Source organism: Coenobita brevimanus, chromosome 71 (genome assembly GCF_032717465.1).
Source record: "Coenobita brevimanus isolate Jiangsu-jjx chromosome 71, ASM3271746v2, whole genome shotgun sequence".
Classification (NCBI taxonomy): Eukaryota; Metazoa; Arthropoda; class Malacostraca; order Decapoda; family Coenobitidae; genus Coenobita; species Coenobita brevimanus.
This window is the reverse complement of record NC_137024.1, coordinates 28902006-28923247: the sequence shown is the minus strand read 5'-3', so window position 1 is coordinate 28923247 and position 21242 is coordinate 28902006. Positions and strand designations below refer to the sequence as shown.

The 21242-nt window shown below is 42.8% G+C and overlaps 1 protein-coding gene and 1 non-coding gene across 3 annotated transcripts in view; one reads left to right on the top strand and one right to left on the bottom strand.

The window, feature by feature from the left end:
- The window catches only part of AP-2sigma (adaptor protein complex 2, sigma subunit), a 53635-nt gene extending 32600 nt beyond the window's left edge, over nucleotides 1–21035 (top strand). The window contains exon 4 of one of the 2 annotated variants that reach the window (XM_080278007.1): nucleotides 20059–21035. In XM_080278007.1, coding sequence (XP_080134133.1) covers nucleotides 20059–20160 — 102 coding nt within the window. In that variant the 3' untranslated portion in view covers nucleotides 20161–21035. Of the gene's footprint in view, nucleotides 1–15279; nucleotides 15385–20058 lie in introns of those variants that run through there. The other variant, XM_080278008.1, reaches the window with a different exon arrangement.
- On the bottom strand, nucleotides 12284–12402 carry LOC145406986 (5S ribosomal RNA). Its single transcript, XR_013898651.1, has one exon. It is a non-coding gene; the product is annotated as a 5S ribosomal RNA (ribosomal RNA).
- Nucleotides 21036–21242: the final 207 nt, after the last annotated feature.

Below are 21242 nucleotides of genomic sequence, written 5' to 3'. Positions count from 1 at the left end.
GAGGTAAAGGGCTTACGATTAATAAAAGAGTGACTACGATCTTTCTATTGAGTAAAACAGTGCAAGTGGAATTGTAAATAATGTGTAAATAATGTGTAAACAGCAAGTGAAAGTAATGAATGTAAATATACGTGAGCAGTGGAAAATAGTTTTATAAGTTACTTCAAGTGACAGTGCATAACACAGTGTAAATAAAATAGAAATGTAAATAACATAATTAAAATAGGGAATGTAAACAGAAATGTAAATGAGTAGTAATATAAGAATACGAGTATATACCCTAGGAGCAATGAAAGTGAAAGTTTCACTCTAGCATGTATGAATACTATGAGTTATGAAAGTGAAGGTGAAAGTGACATTCACTACAGGACGAGAAAGTGAATGCTACGTATTTTAGTGAAAGAAATTGAATCCCTACAGTGACAATAAACTACTGTTTCTGAAAGAAACTTATGGATAAAGACTGTAGATATATATAAGTGTTATATAGTAACAGAAATATAAACTGTGAGTGTTTTTATGAATAATAGACAACACCAGCGGTGAACGATCGGAAGTGGGATGGTCATACGCCCTCGTAATTTTCATTGCTTTCACAGTGTTATTTTTTGGGGGGAGTATGGATTCCAAACTACTTGAGAATCATAGATTAGTGTTTCTAGTGATAATATCAGGCTATGGTAATCATATTACGGGTTGTCGGGAAGTGTAAAGTGGAGACTTCGCTACCCAACTTCAGAGGTCTCCACAAGTCCTACGGTACTCGACGAAGGCTCAACAAACACCCAAGGAGAAAGCTGAAGGTATGTGCCATAAGTATATGTGATTTTAATATTCTAGGACTGATAACTGATTTTTGGCAAATATTTTTAGAGAGTCTGTCGGAGTGCGAATATGCCCGCAGGAGCCGCAAGTCAAAGCAAAACAAGCCCGCGGTGTAAGGGTTAAGACCCAAATCATGCCAATAAGGGACATAAAAGACCGAAATAAATGCAAAAGAACAATAAAATGAGGTTTTAGAGGTAAGTTTATACAATATTAAACATTTTGGGTACTTACAAGTCCCTGGCTCCTGGACTGGTTTGAACTGCCAGTTGCAGTCCACAGTTAATCCTCTGCACTCAAAATTCTAATTTCTTAACACTGCACAACACTGTAAATTCCCGTGTGTTCTAGTGGTGAGGTATTGCAGTTTATTCACAAAAAAACAAGCACCTGTGGTTTGCACTGCTATAAGCATCTGCTCTCGATCGGAGTTTGGCTGTGACTGTTGTTGATGGCAGGGTAACAGAGTTGCCAGATCGCAACGGCCATATTACCAATCTCTTCAACTTTCATTACCAAATTTAACTTTTCATTACCAAATTTGTAAAGCTAGCATTTATTCTTCACTAATTATATATACAAGTGGAAATACATGTAATCACTCTCCTTATAATTAACACCATGTTGATTATTTTCACACTATGTATGGTAACAGATTAATCAGAGAGAACAAACAATCCACCTTCTCCATCCTGTGTATCCTCATACATGTGAAAAATCCATTTGGTAATGCATTATTCTGATTCATTACCAAACGAATTTTTCATTACCAAATTGGCCCACACTTGGTAATGAAAAATACCAAATGGCAACCCTGACAGGGGAGGAGGGAGGGGGAGGAAGGAAGGGGTGAAGGGACAATGGTGTAACAGCTGTTCGGCGCCACGCGGCAATTTCAAATTACGGGAGGGAAAAAAAGTAAGATTTTTTTCGAATTTTTTGCGGTTTTTGGCCCATTTTGGGAATATTGGATCACAGGACGATTATGTCTGGTTAGTGGGGATGTTCGGATATTGGGCGTTTGGATATTTGAGGGATTACTGTATTTCAATTCAGATTCAACTTCCTCAAATTCATTGTCCGTTTGGGTGAAGCGCAGATACATAATTTGTTTCATGTCTGTCTGTATAGTACAATGACAATGCAAAACAGCATTTATGAGAATTGCAATATAAGGTACAATTGTTTTTTGTAAATATGATACTTCAGGTATGAAACTGAAACCAACCAATCACGCAGCAGGAGTGTGCAGGTGCCACATTCACGAAAATGAATCATCAGCTGGAAAAAAATCGAGTATAGTATCCTTAGGTAAAACAATGTAAATTATACCAACAATGCGGGTTGAAATGTCAACCTTGCGAAATGGAGCTTACATACAACAAACATCATTCTTTAACGAAACTATGTCGAGGTTACTCCTCTTCACTCACATGGACTGTTTCGAAGTAAATAATCACAGTGGTGCCACATCTCTTCAAACCCTCGTGCCCCTGTAACACGTGGGAGTGCTGGCAACTGTACACATACAGTTGCCCATGCTTATATTCCTGCTTTCAGTCTTACCCACACGATCCTTTAACCAACTGATCCATACTCTCTTATATTCTTCTTCCATCTCTAGCACACATTGATACATTCACTCTCCTTTACCCTCTCATTCTCATCTACTCCTCCACGTATACCCAATCCATACTCCCACTCTCACCTCTCCATTTAGTCTCAGTCAGTCTACATATGTCCACTTCTGCATCCTCAAGCACGTGGACAGTCTCTTACTCTGTCACTTTATCATTCGCACCCCTCACATTCCATGTTGAAATCCACACTATGTCCTCTGTATGGTCCATGTCAGGCCTTGCCCGAGGCATTGTGTTTGTCTTTTTAGTTAGTTGTTTTCTGCAGAGGGGCACTAACCCTCTGTCAACCCTCTTGTTGACATGTAGGGAACACATATTGGTTGGTTAAAAGGTTACCACCCAGTGTATTAAAGTATTTCCAGGCTTAATTTATTTGCAGTATCCACTTGTCAGACACTGGAATTAAATGTTGACCTTAGATAGAGTGTCAAGATGTACAGTGCCTAAAAAAAGTATCCGAACAACTCTGTGGTACACAAACTGAAAAACCAAGGATGTGATCTGAAACACGACTGAGAGCTTGTGACACATGTTGGTAGCCCTGAAGATCCCAGTTGCCATGTGATATACTGTATCTATGATACGAGTTATCATAGTAATTTTCTACAGTTGTAGATGCATGGGGAAATCCCCAGGAATTGATGGAGTGTGTGGTGAAATGCTGAAGCTTGGGGGAGAGATAGTAGTAGAATGGATGTGGAAGATGTGCAGATTGGCCTGGGAGGAAGGTAGAGTCTCGGAGGATTGGAAGTCAGGTATAATTATTCCCCTGTACAAAGGAAAAGGGGAAAAAGAAGTATGTGGTAATCATAGTGGCATTTGTCTTCTTAGTGTAATAGGAAAAGTATATGGTAGGATACTTATTGACAGAGTTAGGGAAATAACAGAGGAATTGGTTGGAGAAGAACAGGGATGTTTTAGGAAGGGAAGGGATTGTGTGGATCAGCTATTCATTCTTAGGTCTTTAGTAGAAAAGTTTCTGGAGAAGGGAGAAGCTGTATGCAGCCTTCGTGAATTTGGAGAAAGCGTATGACAGGGTGGATAGACAAAGATTGTGGAAAGTATTAAGAAAAAATGGAGTAGATGGGAAATTGTTGATTGCAGTGAAGAGTATGTATGAGGGTGCTAAGGCTGCAGTGTGTGTGGATATTGAACTGAGTGAATTTTTCTATTTGAAGGTTGGATTGAAATAGGGATGTGTCATGTCACCATGGTTGTTCAGTCTGTACATGGTACAAAGTAGGGCAGTGGATGCTGGAGCGACCCTAGTGAGAGAGGGTAATGTTTGGAAACTCCCTGTACTGTGTTTGCAAATGATACTGTGTTGTTAAGCGAAGACAAAATGGAGCTGCAAGGCTTGGCGGATGAGTTTGGCAGACTGTGTAAGAAACAGAATTTAAAGGTGAATGTAAGGAAGAGTAAAGGTATGGTCTTTGAGAGAAGTGAAGTCAGTGACTGTACAGTGAGGTTGGATGAGGAGGAAATGGAAAATGTGAGTGCATTTAAGTAGTACTTGTAAAGTGTGATGATTAAGGATAGAAGTTTAGAGGGTGAAGTGCTTGAAAGGGTACAACAAGGAAGAAAGGTTGTTAGTTCCTTGAAAGCAGTGATAAGAAACAGGGAAGTGAATATGGAAGTGAAAAGCTACTACATGACAGTATTGTGACACCAGCTCTAATGTATGGAAGTGAAACATGGACCTTGTTGGAGGGACAGAAGTCAAGAGTGAGAGCAGTGGAGATGAGTTATTTGAGAGGAGCATGTGGAGTCACATGGAGAGACAGACTGACAAATAAGGAAGTGAAGGAGCGTTGTGGTGTGGATGTGGATGTGATAGGAAGTGTTAGGAGAAACACATTGAGGTAGTTTGGCCATGTGGAGAGGATGGAGAGTGAGACACTGATGAGAGTGTATGTGAGTGAGTTGGAGGGGGGGGAGAGGGAGGAGGAGGAGGAGGCCAAGGATGAGATGGAGGGATGGGGTGGAGAGGTATATGAGGGAGGAAGGTGTGAGCTACGAGAAGGACAGTGAAATGGCAGAGTACAGGGTGACATGGAGGTGATTTGTTTCTGGCCACCCCTTACAGGATTAAGGCATCTGGCAATAGATAGTGACATATCAGTGCTATATATAATATTTGTGTATTATTACTATTGAAGTGAACATATGATTTCAAAACTATCTACCACCAAGTGAGGATACTTTTTTTAGGCATTATACAGCCATAGTTTCCCATATATTGCTTTGGTAAAGAACACTTTGCAGTAGTTTCACACAATTGAAAAGTCCTTTAATCTAGGAAACAATAGTCTGGGAAACCCAGTATCATAGCTGAACATCTGGAGAAGCCATGGATGAAGCAGGAAATAATATTTAAGGAAAGGGAAAGGAAATTAAAGGAAGATAGTCATGCAGGATAATTATGAACATTCTTGTACAGCATTACTTCACTGTCGGAGAGTTGTTAGGGAATGTGATAAAGGATTAAGGAACTAGGAAAAAAAGTTATGATGCATATAGCACCACAGTACCTGTGTAAATAGAGTACTGTATGTATGGTATGTGTTAACACATTTACTCTGATTAATCCCATGTAATTGAGGTGTGGGAAACATTTGAGGCGCTTGGAGGGAAAACCAGGTACAAGTGCCACCCCAGCCAGAAACGGAGTTACATATACCACTTTATTCCCCAAATCCTCTTCTACCACTACAACAAGGGTTTAAGTGAAAAAGATGTCCCTAAGGTGGTTGAAAATTACGATTTTTAAAGGGCTGTGAACGACTGTACTGCTATTGATAGCCAACCACTCCATGACATTACCATTAGGTCCATTTTGGCTTAGTATTTTCCTCTTCCAAGTACTGCATCCTTGGAAACCAACATCATGTCCGGTTTTCCTATTTGAGTTAAGGCAATTTTACCATAGTATTCATGTCAAAACACGCGCTTGTTGTAAGCCTCATGTATGTGAGGCTAAGAGTGAGAGGGAAAACCAGGCGAGAGCCACACAGCAGGAGGTGGCTGCAAGACGCGCCAATCGCGTGGCTCGACACATACCACCAAGCTTTTTTTTATGACACCACCATAAAGGCGCATGTCGTCACTTACCTGCTGACATATTTTCAATGTCAATATCTTATAGCTGACCTACAGTAACACATACTGTATTATGGGTAAAAGTACTGCTACTTTGTCGTTGATTGTTGTCTAACGAGAGGAGAAAGAAGATGTTATTGAATTTTTTCATTTAAAATACCACTAATTATCAGTGTCTGAGTATCATTACGGAAAAGTAGATGAATTAGGCTACATGGAAAAAAAAAACAAGAGCAGAAAATCTTCATTGGTTGAAAAGTTATGTCATATTTAAAGTACACATACTTTAACTGCGTTTTTTTCTGTTTTCCTTTTTTGGCGCTTACTAGGTTTTCCCTCTAATGGCCTGATTTATTAACTTAGGATAGTTAAAGGGGAAAAAAAAAAATCTTAACCAAAACAACAAAGAGGAGAGGTTTTTATTTTGTATAAATAGCTAATAAAATCAAATGAATGAGGAACTAGGTTGAATGGGCATCCTCTTACCCTTCTTCTTATCTCACGCGTGCAAAGTCCTGCTTACATGATGGAAAGGCCCATTCTTGTTTCCTCTCACTTTCTCTCTCCCTGCTGCAAATCCATCTGCATCCTCACAATTACCACTGTACTGTCATTACAACATAAGGATTATTGTAGCTTGCCAGTGATCACACAGTTCTTAATGCTTTCTCTTCATGTTTCTCATAAGTTACCCATACCTATAAAGCACTTTACCTATTTGGAGAAATAACTGAAAACTTTCCTGAAGGTGTATGATTTTTGTTAATGGTACAGTCTTGTGCTTGAGGGCTACAAGCTTTAGCAGGTGCCATTGTTTTGATATACAGTATTTTGTAGTAATGTTATTTCAGTGGTTTCAGCACTGCTGAATTCATTAGAAGAACTGGTGCATTTGAGAAACAAAAGGTCAGTCATTTGCTAGTAGTAAGTAGTAGTAGTAATCCAGATCTGGCATTGCATGACAACTAAGTCAGCAGCTTCTGGTTTCTCCTGTATGCATGAGAAGGATACATTTGAGAGTTGCCAATTGTTTCATATTGTGCTACTGATGTCCTGTTATGACATGTTGAAATATGATGCAAATTTGTGGAAAACTTTTCTCTCCCAAGTCGCTCTGTCACCCACCAATTGACTACCCTCCCCCCAACTCACCCCCCCCCCTCCCTCATATACCTCTCAACTCCATCCCTCCACCTCATCCTCGGTCTACCTCTCCCTCTCCCTCCCTCCACCTCACCTACATACACCCTCTTAGTCAGTCTTTCATTCTCCATTCTCTTCACATGTCAAGGAAGGTACAGTAGGATTATCATTGTTTCATTTTTCAAGGCTCCAGCATGTTTGCATGCTTAGCCTTGGTCACCTAATGGCGGCTTTCCATGCGGCTTGATTTCTGGCAGCTTCCCTATTCAGTCCTGTATCCCTGAAGTCACGCTCAATGACCTCGTCCCAGGTCTTTTTTGGTCAGCCTCTCGCTACCCTATTCCTAATATTAACATCTCTCACTTTCTGCACCCAGTTATCATCCCCCATCCTCACCACATGCCCAGACCATCTCAGTCTACCTCTCCTCATCAGAACACCAATACACTCCAGTTCTGTCATATTGTACCTCTCAACTCTTCTATCATAAAGCTAGCCCCACCAAGCCTCGCATTCAGGGATGCACTGCATATCCACCTAATCATTGCCTTTCTGTATGTTTGAGCCTGCAAATATCCTCTTTCTTTGTTGCTCAGGTCTCACTACCATACAGCATTACATTCCTGACACATGCCACATATAATGATCCCTTTGCATGTAGGGAGAGCCCTCTTAATGTCATGAGAGGCAACAGCTCCTTGAACTTTCTTCAACCACTCCTCACTTTAGCCACAGAGCCAGCTCCAGCCCTACCTCCAGCACATAAGATGTCTCCCAAGTAGAGAACTCTTCCACACGCTCAAGAAACTCACCAGCAAGTTCAATCCTTTCACGCCAGGCAATCTGCACATGCTTTCCCCGACATACTGTACACATGAAATCAGCGTTATCCCACAGTCTGCCTCAAATACCACTACATCTCTTATGCACCCACTTATCACAAACACTGCACAAGATGGAATTACTTCCCACGCCCTTGTGGCAAATCACACATGGCCACTCTCCCTCTTCTTTGACAGTTCTACCACCAGCCCTAGACACCATCACTTATGTTTTATCTGCATTTACTCTTAAGCTCCTTGTGCCCCATACCATCTCTCCACGTCCTAAATTTTTGCTTTGCCTCCCATTCATTCTCTGCATTCAACACCAAATTATCAGCCACAACGTCTCCCTCGAGAGTCCATATCTGGTACTACTGTATCATCACTATCCCCAAACACAACAGAAACCCCACATTACCTTCCTCACTCCACCCCATCACACTCCTCTGCACCCCCTCCAGAGTCACTGAACGACTGGTATTACAATTAGTAACACCTCACATTCCCCTAGCCCCATCACAACATGGTTTTAGGCCACTACACTCCACAAACACTCTTCTTACGGACCTTACACTAAAACTTTTTGATGGCATCAATTCAGCTAGGCCACCACACAACACTCCTAGTCACCCTAGACATTAGTAAAGCTTTTGATACCATCCCCCACCACAGCCTCACAAACAGAATGTTCATCACAAACATGCACAATTACACAAAAAGATGGCTGGCAAACTATTTAGCAGGCAGATGTGCACATGTAACATTTGCTGGTCAGTCATCTAACATCAGAAACTTTACAAACTGTATCCCTCAAGGATCTGTTTTGTCCCCTATGCTCTTTAACCTAAACATGCACGACAGACCCACATCCCACACACCACAAATACACATAGCTTCCTGTGCAGATGACTTAACACATGTACACACCAAAATGCAAACACAGCCACACACATTCTCCAGCCTTACCTCAACGCACTACACGAATGGTTCACTACAAACAGACTCACAATAGCCCCAGCCAAATATACAGTGACCCTTCTCACAAACTGGGCAGCAGAAGATAGTCACATTCCAAATCTCACCATAAAATACACTCTCCTACCCTTCCCCCCTCCACACACACACACAATCCTTGGTGCAACATGGATCAATGTCATTTAAACAATACATCACAAACATTAAAACTAAATTAACACCAAGACCTAACATCCTAAGGTCGCTTGCTTATACAACATTCTGACACAAAGAAGCCACCATCACAGTTTACAAATAATATATATGATCAGTGATGAATTATGCAAGCCCTGCTTGGGCTTCTAATCTCACTAAAACACACTACAACACCCTACAGACCGTACAGAACAAGGCCCTAAAAATAATCAGAGGCAGCACAGCTACTGCACCTACAGACCACCTACACCAAGAAACCAAAGTCCTCCCTCAAAGCCAAGGATCATCTAGACATGAGAGGCACAAGTTCTTGCCACAGCCTCCACAAACCCACACCATCCACTACACTACATGGCAGCACATCCACATACACCAAGGAACCTCAAAACAATACTGAGCACATGATATCATACACAAATACTGTCATCTCTTCCCCCTTTCCCTCCTCAAACCAGCTTCCAGAAGCATATTGATGCTCAAATCACTCGCCGCTTTACTCAGTCACTCAAAGACAACACACAGCTGCATGCACGGCCTCCTGATATCCACCCTTTCTGAATCCTACCTCCCTCAGGAGGACAGGGTCTACCTTGCCAGGTTTAGATGTGGGCATCATCCAGCCCTCTTCAGTTATTACAAGAGGCTGGGTGACTCCATCACTGATGCCTGTCCAGGATCCAACACAGCACCTCATATTATTAAGCACATTATGGAAGACTGCATTGCACACAATTGCTTGTGCCAACAACACAACATACACCCCTTGAGAGCTCTGTGGGAAAGCCTGGTCTCGGCCGTGGCCCTCCTTTGGGACTCGGGGCTGTTTGGTCAGATTGCCAGTGGAACAGCTACTACTACTGCAACAATAAGGGGCTCAAGACTGACTACTAATGCACACCAACATTCACAGAAAACTCTGATGCACACCAACATTCACAGAAAACTCGTCACTTAGATCTCCATTCATCCTTACCTGTGTTCTAGCACCCACATTCATGGCCATAACCACCCTAACCAGCCTCTCATCGATCCCAAGCTTTCTCATTGCCCACTTCACCACCTATCTAGGGACTCTAAGGCCTTCTCCAGATCAACAAAAACAGAGTACAGTTCCCTTTTCTTTGAAATATATATTTTTTGAAGCTGTCAAGCAGTGAAAATGACATCAGAGGTCCCATTGCCTGGCATAAACTCAAACTGCATCTCATCAGTATTCACTCTTTCTCTAATTGTGCCTTATAAAACTCTCTCCATTACCTTCATTATCTGGTCCAAAAGCTTTATGCCTCTATAATTTCCTCTTTCCATGGCATCACCCTTCCCTTTGTACTCGTTTACAATTACATTCTTAAGCCAATCATCTGGGACAACACAATTTTATATATATATAATCGTATTTATCAAAGCAGTGACTAACCCCACTCCTATATCTCCTGAGGCTTTCAACATGTAAGCAGTCAACCCAGACACACCTGCTGCCTTCCACACCTCCATCCTGCCTATTGCCCTGCTCACAGTAACAGTGTCAGTCAAAGGCCAAGGACCAGACACTGAATCTGCTGGCTCCATCCCTTCCCTGTCCCAGTTAAACTCCTCATTCAACAACCAGTTGTTGTGCTTTCTCCAGGTGTTTTTAATATCCCCACAGTTCACTACTACCTTTCCTTCATCATTCTTCACATACTGCTCACCTGTGGTATTCCTATTCGCCTTCCTCGTCTGATTTGCCACCTTTAAGTATCATATTCTTCCATTCCACACTATTTAGGTTATCAAATAAAAGTCCCTGAGACTCAGACTTTGCCATGCAAACCTCTTTCTAGCCCTATGTTTGTCAGCCAAGCATTCCTTTTTTGTTATCATCCTTCTTCCATTCCTGGGAAAGCCTTCTTTTCTCCTTAACTTCAGCTTCTACACCCTCATCCCATCACCAGAGTACTTTGTCTTGGGAGAAGGGGGGGGGGGGGGCTTTGTCCATCCACACACTGAATCAGCAACTCTCAATAGGTTGTTGTTGAGGGCTTTGTACTGTTCATTAACATTTCTGTCAACTTCTCCCTGTTGAGCCACCACTCTCCTCATCTCACTATAGAAGGCATTCCTTACTGTATGTTCTTTCAGCCTCCATATTTTCCCCCTTGAACGTGCTTGGGGTTTCATTTACTCGGGACTTATCTTGGAAAGATCATATTACATCTCTTGTAAAATCTGCTTCCAAGAGATTGGGTGTGCTAAGCCGACTCCGTTCTTTCTTTACCCCTGCACAATTGTTGACCTATACAGGGGTTTTATCCGCCCCCGTGTAGAGTACAACTCTCGTGTGGGGAGGCTCCCCACATACAGCTTTTCTCAATAGGGTGGAGTCAAAGGCTTTTTGTCTCATTAACTCTCCTCCTCTTACTGACTTCCTTCAACCTCTGTCTCTTCGCTGCACTGTTGCATCTTTATCTCTTTTCTATTGCTACTTTAATGGTCACTGCTCTTCTGAACTGTCTGCATGCATTCCTCCACCTCTATGACGGGTGTGTAGCACCCATCTAGCAGCAAACTCTCATCCCTTTTCTGTCCAACTCTCTAATGCAAGAGTTAACCGTTACTCCCAGTCCTTCATTTATGCAACAGGTCAACTCTGGAACTGTCTCCCTCTGTCTGTATTTCCTGCTGCCTGTGATCTCCAGTCTTTCAAATGCAGTGTGTCCATGCATCTCGAAATGAATGGATCTGAATTTGGCCCTCTCTTGTATTATGTTTTTCTCTTGGAGGGAACTCTTATTACGGGCTCATGGCCTTTGGTTCCTCCTTCCTCGCATTAAAAAAAAAAGAAAAAAAAGGAGGTCCTCTTTTTCATCACCCGCTCCTTGAGCACCATGTCTCATATCAATAACCTGTGTTGCAGCACACACTCATTACTTCCTATAACTTTAAAGTCCCTCACTAACTTCCTGTCAGCCCCTCTGACTAGGAAATAATCTATCTGGCTGCTATTTCCCCCAGACTTGTATGTAATCAACCTACACTCTCATTTTCCTAAAATGTGTATTGCACCCAGTTATGTTCATTCCCTCCCCAAACTCAAGTATCCTTTCCCCTTCCCCATTTCTTGTACCTTATGCACATTCTCCATTTACTCCTTCATATCCCTGAGCTGCTTCATATACATAACCATTTAAGTTCCCTACCAAAACTACAATGTCATCATCCTCCATACCACTTATTACACGTATTAGGTCATCCCCGTATATATCCTTCGCTACCTCATCCAAGCCTGCCTGTGGAGCATACAGCAATATAAATGCAAACATAATCCCACAGAACAAAATTTTCGCTATTATCCTTTCACTACTCTCATTACATTCATGACATATTCCACCCAATAATCCTTAACTAACACATCCACACCACCATATCCATCTGCCCTCTCCTGCCAAAACAACTATTTGCATGTAATGTATTACATGAAGTCCATCCATCCATCCATTGCCAGATGCCATGTATCCCAAATGGGGTGGCCAAGGGCTTAGAGTTAATTGTTTTACAGGGAGGGGCACTAATCCTCCACCAACCCCACTTGACACGTAGGGATGCCAACAGCATCTGGTGTTCCCAGGCGGTCACCCATCCGAGTACTAACCAGACCCAACGTTGCTTAACTTCGCTGATCGGATGGGAAGCGGTTTACTCAATGTGGCATGGCCGTTGGCATTACATGAAGTATATGTAATAGAACAGTAAAGAAATTTAAAATATTTGATGTTCATTTGTGATCCCTATGCTGGTCTGTCTGGCTGAGCAGACCCATCCACTACAGGCAAGCAACTGCCCATGCAGGGCCTTTCCATGCAGTGAATCGGTGTTTCCCTGTGGTAGACAGCGCCTAGCCGCAGCAAAGCATAGGGAAGAGCGTAAGGGTTGGTTCCTGGTTGGATGCCAGGTTTGTGTCTCTCCACCCACTTAATGGGGGTACCACAGTAAGCTCCACATCACCCCATTACTATATTCTTTACCACTGTTGCTACTCAGTATTTTAAATGGTTTCATGAGTGACAGGAAACCATTAAGCATATCACTTCGTGTAGAGACACCTGGAATGGAAAGAAGAGTAATGTGACAGGAAAGTTGGGAGAACCAGAAGAGAAGAGAGCAGACACAAAAGAATGATAAAGGTAAAGGAAATAGGCAGCACTGCATCAGGTTATTGGATGATGGTTGCCACCATCTACCACCATTATTTCATAAGTAGATAGATTAACTCATACACATACCAGTGACGACCTGGGTTGTCATGCGTTTGTCAACCTCTGACGTCAGTATGACAACTTTGCCCGGCATCTGGTGTAATCTCTAAAGAAATATTTAGGGAGTCGTCATTTTTGTTGGATGACGGGCAAAAGTGGGCAGAGCTAAGCCTGCCACAGCTGGTTCGCGCGTGCTTACTTGGTTTGCTCGGCTCAGTGTGGTGTGAGGTTCTTCACAGGTAGGATGTAAACCTAATGACCTCCTGCCAAACACTTATGCTCCTTTTTCTCACGTATATATGCGGCGTTATTATTTAAGAAAATATAACAAATGATGCGTTATTGGAAAGGAAATTTATTTTGCTATGTATTGAAGCAAAAAGTATTATTACTTCTTGAATAGTTTTTTTTTAGCAAATATTTTTTTAAAGGACAGTGTAAAACTTTAGCATGTCAGCTAAGTTCTACTTACTTTTTTTGCATTTTATTTTGTATACTGTATATTGTCTTTTTGGACAATGTATGACAGAGCAAAATTCCTTCAAAATGAGACCAAAGTGGCCTTTCTATGATGAATACTTACTTTCCTACGAGTGTTAGAAGTAAAATATCTCTATGCGACTTCTGAAAGCTCTCGAATGAGAATTACACGCACAGCCAGAATTTACGCTCCTCCCTTTACAGGATAGGGTTAATATGTGAAAAAGAAACAAGGGGATATGATGCTGCAAAGCAGAGTACTGCACAGTATAGTCATGGACCATTTTTTAGTGAAGATAGTCCATCCATCCATTCATCATCCAGTCCTACGACGCCCCACGAGGAGTGCTGGGACCAGGGGCCAGGCAAGCTGGTCGTGACATTCAGGATGAGAGTGACCAGCCTCATTCATCCCTGAGTGGCATTACTTTAGCAGTAAACCCCAACCACACCTTGGATATAATCCTACACAGGCTCAGTCTGATTGGAGCACCTTAATTACCTTACTAAACCACCAGGCACCATGATTTGGTTATATGGTTACCACCCAGGATAGTAAATGGTTTCCTGGTGTACAGGAAACCATTTGGCTTGTTACTTAGTGTGGAGTCACCCATAGGCAGAAGGAAGAGGAAAGAATGAAGAAAAGAAAGACATAAGAGGGAGTGTAAAGTCAACCATAGGCAGAAGAAAGAGGAAAGAATAAAGTTGGAAAGAAAGACAGAAGAGGAAGGAAGGAAGAGAGGAAAGGGCAGACACCCAAAGCAGCACTACATCAAGTGAGTGAATGGTAAGCGCCCCCACCTACCATAGTATTGTATGTAAATGATACAGATCTTTGGGGAAACAAGTAAGTTTAACTAAATTGTATATTGCAGCCAAATAGCATTATTATAATTTGTGTTACTTCTCAATTTTTATTATTCTACTATTAAATGGTGCAGAGATAGCTAAAATACCATCATAGTCAGTTGGATATAAGTGAGGAAATTGGATGGACTGCTTGGCAACTCTCCCACACTAGAAATGCCATGCCAACCCCAACTGCTCCTATCATCTTTGACCAGTAAGGCTGTTATGCTCTAAATTGCCCACATTTTGTGAATTGCTCAGTACAAATTCTTTTAATTTGAAATCTGATAGTTCAGAAAGCCTAATGGTTCAGAATTTTTACTCCAACGTAACAAGGAGACAAAAATGACAGTTTGGTTGAGCTGAACTGTCCATTTTAATACCCATGCCACCACTCATAAAGTCCTGGATGTAGCCTGGCTTGTAGTCTGCCATTGTACCTTTCCCAGTGTGGTTTACTCCTGGAATTTTCATGGAATTCTTGTGTATTGTAACTCATGATGGCTTCCACCACCCCACCAAGTACAGTACAGGAAAGATGCCAAAACCTGTGACTCTAACCATAGCCAATAAACTGGAGATACTGAGAAGAGTGGAGAAAGGTGAAAAAGTAACCAGTTTGATGCATGAGTTTAATGTTATTAATGTTTGGGAGATGTTTAGGGGGCTTTTCAGAGGGCCTGTCCACCAGTCCGGATTTTTCGATAATCCGACACTCCCAATGTCCCGTGCATTCTGGATTAAAAGACTCTGACTGTAATCACTAATTTTACAGCAATATATATGGCTTTGCATGGATTGAGCAATGTGTGGGTTGGTGCAAGTGCATTTGTTTATTTTTATGAGCTAGCTTTGTACAGTAAACTCCCAATTATCCAGTGTAATAGAGCCAAAGGCTTGCCGAATACTGTCAAAATGTCAGGTTATGCAAAAGCCACCCCTAGGGGCCCCTAGCCCCCAACCCTGTAACACTTATCCAATGTTTAACCCAGGGGCGGGCAACCTTTTCAGAATGAGGGCCTGATGAGACTTTCGGGAGCAACCGTGGGCTGGAGTGACAAATGAGAACACAAAAATGACTATACAAGAATTTTATTGGTAAACATGCAAATCAGGTAGATGGCTAGTGCTGCTTGCCATGAAGAATTGATTCAGTGTCCAGCCCAAAGGGATGGAACGTGTTTGAGCTCGCGGGTTAAGATCTCAAAATATCTATGAACTTGAAAAGTACATGGGTACGCAACAAGTGTGTACCCGCCTTAAGAGTGACACATACCTCCTCTCAGTGCGGAAATCGAACAGACACTGGCGTCTGGCAGGATGGCGGAAAGATTATATTGTGCGGCATGAGGGGAGTGTCGAATTGTTAAATAGCATCTGCCAGCTGCAGATGCCATTAGTCAGAATTTAATTTGTTTTGGCTGGGGTTTCACGGGCCGGATTGCTATGCTCATGCCGAGCAGGTTGGCAGGCTGGACACTAGACCTTCATGGGCTGGATCTGGCCCGTGGGCAGGAGGTTGCCTGCCCTTGGTCCAACCTGCTGTGTAGAAAATGCTGTAAAATGTCAAAAAACAGCTAATAGGTGTTCCTGATATTAAAATACTGTAATGTACTATTAAGTACACTGCAGTTTTGTGTACAGAAGCAATTTCATGTTGACAATGGGGATGATATCAAAGTCCCCACAGCTGGGAGGGAGACCTGTTTTCTTTTACCTAGCAGTAATGATAAAAAATGCATAATAAATACTATAAATCATTGAAAAACAGCTAAAAGGCATTCCTAATATTGAAATGTTGTATGTACTGTGAAGTACACCGTAATTTTCTGTACAGAAGCACATTTCATGTTGATGATGGTAATATTGATGATGATGGTGATGTAAACACATTATTGGAGAATACTGTACAATAATGGCCAAAATAAACAATTAAAACTTAAAAAAAAAAAAAAAAATCAATAAAATGAAGCATGCTTCACTTTACTGTACTGTACCTTGTACACCATACTGTACAGTACTTTATTTGATCAAAATTCTAGCAGATGACTCCACCACACAGAACAAAACAAAACTTTAGTCTCGTAGTAGTAAGGACAGACTTCACTTGGGAAGAAACAGTTGTCTAAATGATTTTTAAAAAGCTGAATAGTATTACGAAGGACAACCCAACACCCCCAGAAGGAGCCTATGGAGGGGTGATTTGAGTGCGACTTGACTCTGGGCGACAGGGACATAAGTCCGCCCGGGCAGCGCGCCCCTATGACCCGGAACTCGCCCCCTTCCACCATAGCAGGAAAAAATGACTACCTTCCAGGCGAGCCAACCACTGACAACATCGGGGTGGGGCTATTACTCTAGCTCCAGTCAGCACCCCTGAGACGGCCGGTAGCCGCTCAACCCTCCTACAGGAGACGGCCTTTAGCCGCCCTGGAGATAATAAGGAGACGGCCTGTATCCACTTCCGCCTTCATCAGGAGATGGCCAGAAGCCGCTCTGAAGGTGCCCTTAAAGAGACGGCCTGTAGCTGCTCGACCCTCCTACAGGAGACGGCTGGTAGCCGCTCTGGGGGTGATAAGGAGACGGCTGGTAGCTGCTCCTGCCTTCGTCAGGAGACAGCCGGTAGCTGCTCCGAAGGTGCCCTCGAGTTGGCCTGTAGCCTCTCCCTTCCCCAGGCCACGGCCAGTAGCCGGGCCTTTGCGACGGCCGGTAGCCTCACCCCTAGAAGGCCACAGCCAGTAGCCAGGCCATGCAATAGGAGACGGCCGGTAGCCGCTCCTCCGTCAGGTGCTGACTCCCCTACACGAGACTACAACCCAGAGGGAGGCCTCAGCCTGGAGGACTACTGAAGAGGCCCCGTGACCACCACCAGGCTCTTCTCACTACATCCGGTCCCTGAGAGGCCTCGCCTAACGGACCCCGACGGAGGCCGACGCCGCAGCCCACTCCTGACAGCGTCCCCAACCACCGGGGACCGCAGCCCATGGGACCTCCAGACCGCCCCCAGGACCCCCAGGTGGGACATCCCTTCACCCCGATGCTGGAGACCCTCGTTCTCCGTCAGGCGCCTGAGTGAGAGATTCAGGCAGCTGTTCGACCCCAGCCCAGAGGGCCAGACTCCCGCCCCGAGCCCCGAGAGCGCAGGACCCTTTGCCACCAGCAGCCCCAGACAAGAGAGGATGCCCATACGCATGATCCCATGGCCCCTGAATACGGAGGCCCCCAGCGGAACTCAGCCCTGTCAATAGTTAGGCTGAGTTGTTCCCGTTGCCCTTGTACCTGACCGCCACTACACCCAGTCCCGAAAGTGAGTGACAGTGAAAGCACAGTGAAAGTGATACAGTGAAGCAAGGGCAGAACAGTGAATTATCAGAATACTGGAAGTCAGAAATAAAAGCGTCAATGTTAGTGTAAAAGCAAGGTGGAAGAAATAAAGTAACTGTGAGATAGTGAATACGGCCGGGCAGTGAAATAAGTGTCCGTCTGAGTGAACGCACGACCATCTTAATGATATAGCCTCACGCCGAGATCATACGGCCGGGCAGTCAGTAAGTGTCCGTCTGAGTGAACGCACGACTATCTTAATGATATAGCCTCAAGCCGAGATCATACAGAGGCTCCAGTGCAGTTACAAAAATTAATAACATGACGGATAAACGAGTTAGACTGCCAACAGTGAAAACAGTGCCACAGCCCTAGTGAACAGACCTCCACCCGATAGATCAAACCTGGACTTACCCCAAGTGATAGTATTTGGTCTCACTGCCCTAGGACTCCTGATTGTAGTGCTATTCACTTTACCTGATCTTGTCCCGAATAGTATCCTGCGTGATACTGATACCCACAATCTAGGCCTAAGGTTTATTATTGTTCAGTATAATTACTCTTGTGACATCTACCCGTTCCACTTGTAGAATTTAGCAATACAAGTGTAAGGTTGTTGCCTTGAGTTTTTGTGTCCTGCCTCTCTCTTATTTGGCTAAGCTCAGGTCTAGAAAGAGATCCCAGCTACACAGTAGGTGTTAGAGGGATGGGAAGCCAACCCTAAAACACCTAGCATTACAATTTTATATATTGTTTTAATGATTCCTTTGTAGCATGATTATTTTGTTTAGTAAAATAAACACATTTGTATCAATTCATCTTGTTTAGCAGTACAATTTAATTGACTTTTCTTTCCCGCACACTTTCATCTGTGCCTTAGCAGAATCCAACAGTCACTTGTATGGCACAGTAATGTAAACTTCAGAACACTAAAGGGGGGGGGGGTCAACAGTACAGTACAGCATGTTAGGGAGCTGCAGTAGCACTAGAAGGTTAGCCAAGTTTTGGAGGGAAACCCATCACAGTGTTGCCATTTAATAATAATAATGTTTTGGAAGTGACATACTGTGCAACGTAGGCTTGTTTGTTTATCGGCACCATTGCAGCAGAGGAATACGGTGGAGAGTGAGAGAGCATCCACCTTCCTGCTGCAAACCAGTGAAAACTTTGCATTAAAATTCTCCGTCTCCTGCCTTAGCCTACCAAAACTCATTTGCTCCCTACCTGTGCATCTCCCCACTAACACACCGTGAGCTTCTAGGCCCAACAACCATCAACCCTGCCTCCCCCCCTCCCTTTCATATTACAGTACAGTATAGCCCCATTTTTTTTTTTTTTTTTTTTAATATATAACGTTCTCCCTACGTGTCAAGTGGGGTTGGTGGAGGATTAGTGCCCCTCCCTGTAAAACAATCAACTCTAAGCCCTTGGCCACCCTGTTTGGGATACATGGCATCTGGCAGTGAATGAATGAATGATATATATATTTTTGCCTGAATGTTTGATGACAACTGTCTCATGGAGGAAAATAATGTACTTTTAGCCAGAAGAAAGGATCTTTCAGGCCAGATAGAGTAAAAGATTTTATACTTCCTGTCGGGTACCATTTTAATGCAGCCATTGGCTACGCCAGATAATGTCGTATACCAGGTAGTGCTGAGATGAATAATTGGGAGTTTACTGTATTTGATTAAAGTATTGGGCCCCACATGTGGTTGTTGTTGTTGTTAATGATCAACCCCAGTCTGTGTGGGTGAGCAGACCCATCAACTGCAGGTAAGCAATCATTTCTGCAGGGCCCTCCCATTCTGTGAACCTGATACCATGTGGTCGATAGCACCTCACAACAGTGAGACAGGGAAAAGTATGGAGGTGTGGTTCCTCAATGGATGCCATATTTGAGTCTCTTGACTCAGTAGGGGCACCATAGCAGGCTTCACATCACCTCATTATCTGGTTGTATGGTTACCATTCAGCTCTGTGAATTGTTTCCTGGATTACAGGAAACCATTAGGCTTGTCACTCAGTGTAGAACTCCCTAAAGTGGTAAGAAGAAAAATAAAAGTGACAGGAAGTAAAGCCAGAAATAGGAAGAGAGGAGGGCAGACACAGAATGATAAAGATGGAGGAGGAAGTAGGCAGTACTACAGCATACATCAAGTGAGTAGATGATGGTCACCACCACCCTACACATGGTGGTGAATTGATGAAACCTTATGTAACCCATTCACTTGTAGTATTTTTCTGCAAACAAGAATTGTCTGGTGTTAACATAAATAAGGATATTATTGGTACAGGTATAATATGAGAGAGCAACATGACCTTGTCTTCTTGTTCAACCCTTTAACTGCTAGGATTTTTCACAGTTGAAAGTAATTTTCTGGTACAGTATTAGTTTGAATAAAATACTTAATTGCATTAACCACAGCAGAAGGGCTATCTAACTGTTCAATTTTTTCCTTTCAGGCATACAGCGTAGTGGATGAGATGTTCTTGGCAGGTGAGATCCGTGAGACCAGCCAGACTAAGGTGCTGAAGCAGCTCCTTATGCTCAACTCCCTTGAATAAGTCATAACACCACATATAGCGCCTGTCCCCATCATCCTTGTTCTCACTGTCGTCCTCTCACTGTCATGTTAGTTTTTTCTTGGTTGTCCCCGTTTCTTTATTGTATTGAACTACAGTGGAATCTCCTAAATCGCGCAATTTTAAGTGTATTGGATTCATGATACGTGGCAACATCAGTATATTGCAGAAATTACACGAAATTCGTGGATGCAGCCATCAAAGATGATGCTTTTTCGATGCCTCCTGGATTACCTCAAGTCTGCATATCTAGCTGAGCGTAAACCAATCACAGTCGAACATGGCAGTTCCTAAGTCAGTCATATTCATGCATAGCACTTACAATAAGCCAATCACAGCGCTTCCTTCCCTCGCCAAGCAAGAAGGTTGTTAGTGTTCACTGGTGACCAGTTTGATGTAGGTTCAGAGATAAGGGTGGACAACTTTTCCAAGATGACAGACCTGTAAGTAATTTCCTCATAAGATTAGTCATTTCTAAATTGTGAATTCTCAAATTGCGGCATGTGCCCAGTCTCGCAAGACCACGATTTAGGAGATTCCACTGTATATGTTTAATTTTCCAGGTTATTCATTCGTGCATGTGTTATTCTGTTGATTTGCATGGCTAACTTCCTTTGTTTCTTCCTCCCTGTGTTATTTTGTTGAATGTGATATCCAATTTCCTACTGCCTTGCACACTGTTGTGTTAACCTGGATGTCTGATTGCCATTTGCTTAACCTTTTGTGCCTCACTTGTGTTGATCTTCATGTGATGCATAGTTTCTTTCTTGTAGCTTTTTTGGTAATTTCTTGTGTGTTGTTTTCCATAATTTTTTTTTTCCCCCTAATTATTTTACTTCTTTATTATTTTCAGATTCCTTCTTTCTCTCTAGTGTTTTGGTTTTGTTTGCCATACACTTCTACGTCATCTCAGTTACCAAAACTTTTCTCTACTTATATTTTTCTTTACTAGTTCTGCCATCACTTACCCATCACATCTTAAAATACTCCACCTATGTAACTAATGGGGTCATACATTTTGTGGTTGTCTACTTCATCATTTACTTCCTTGTACTTCATGATTT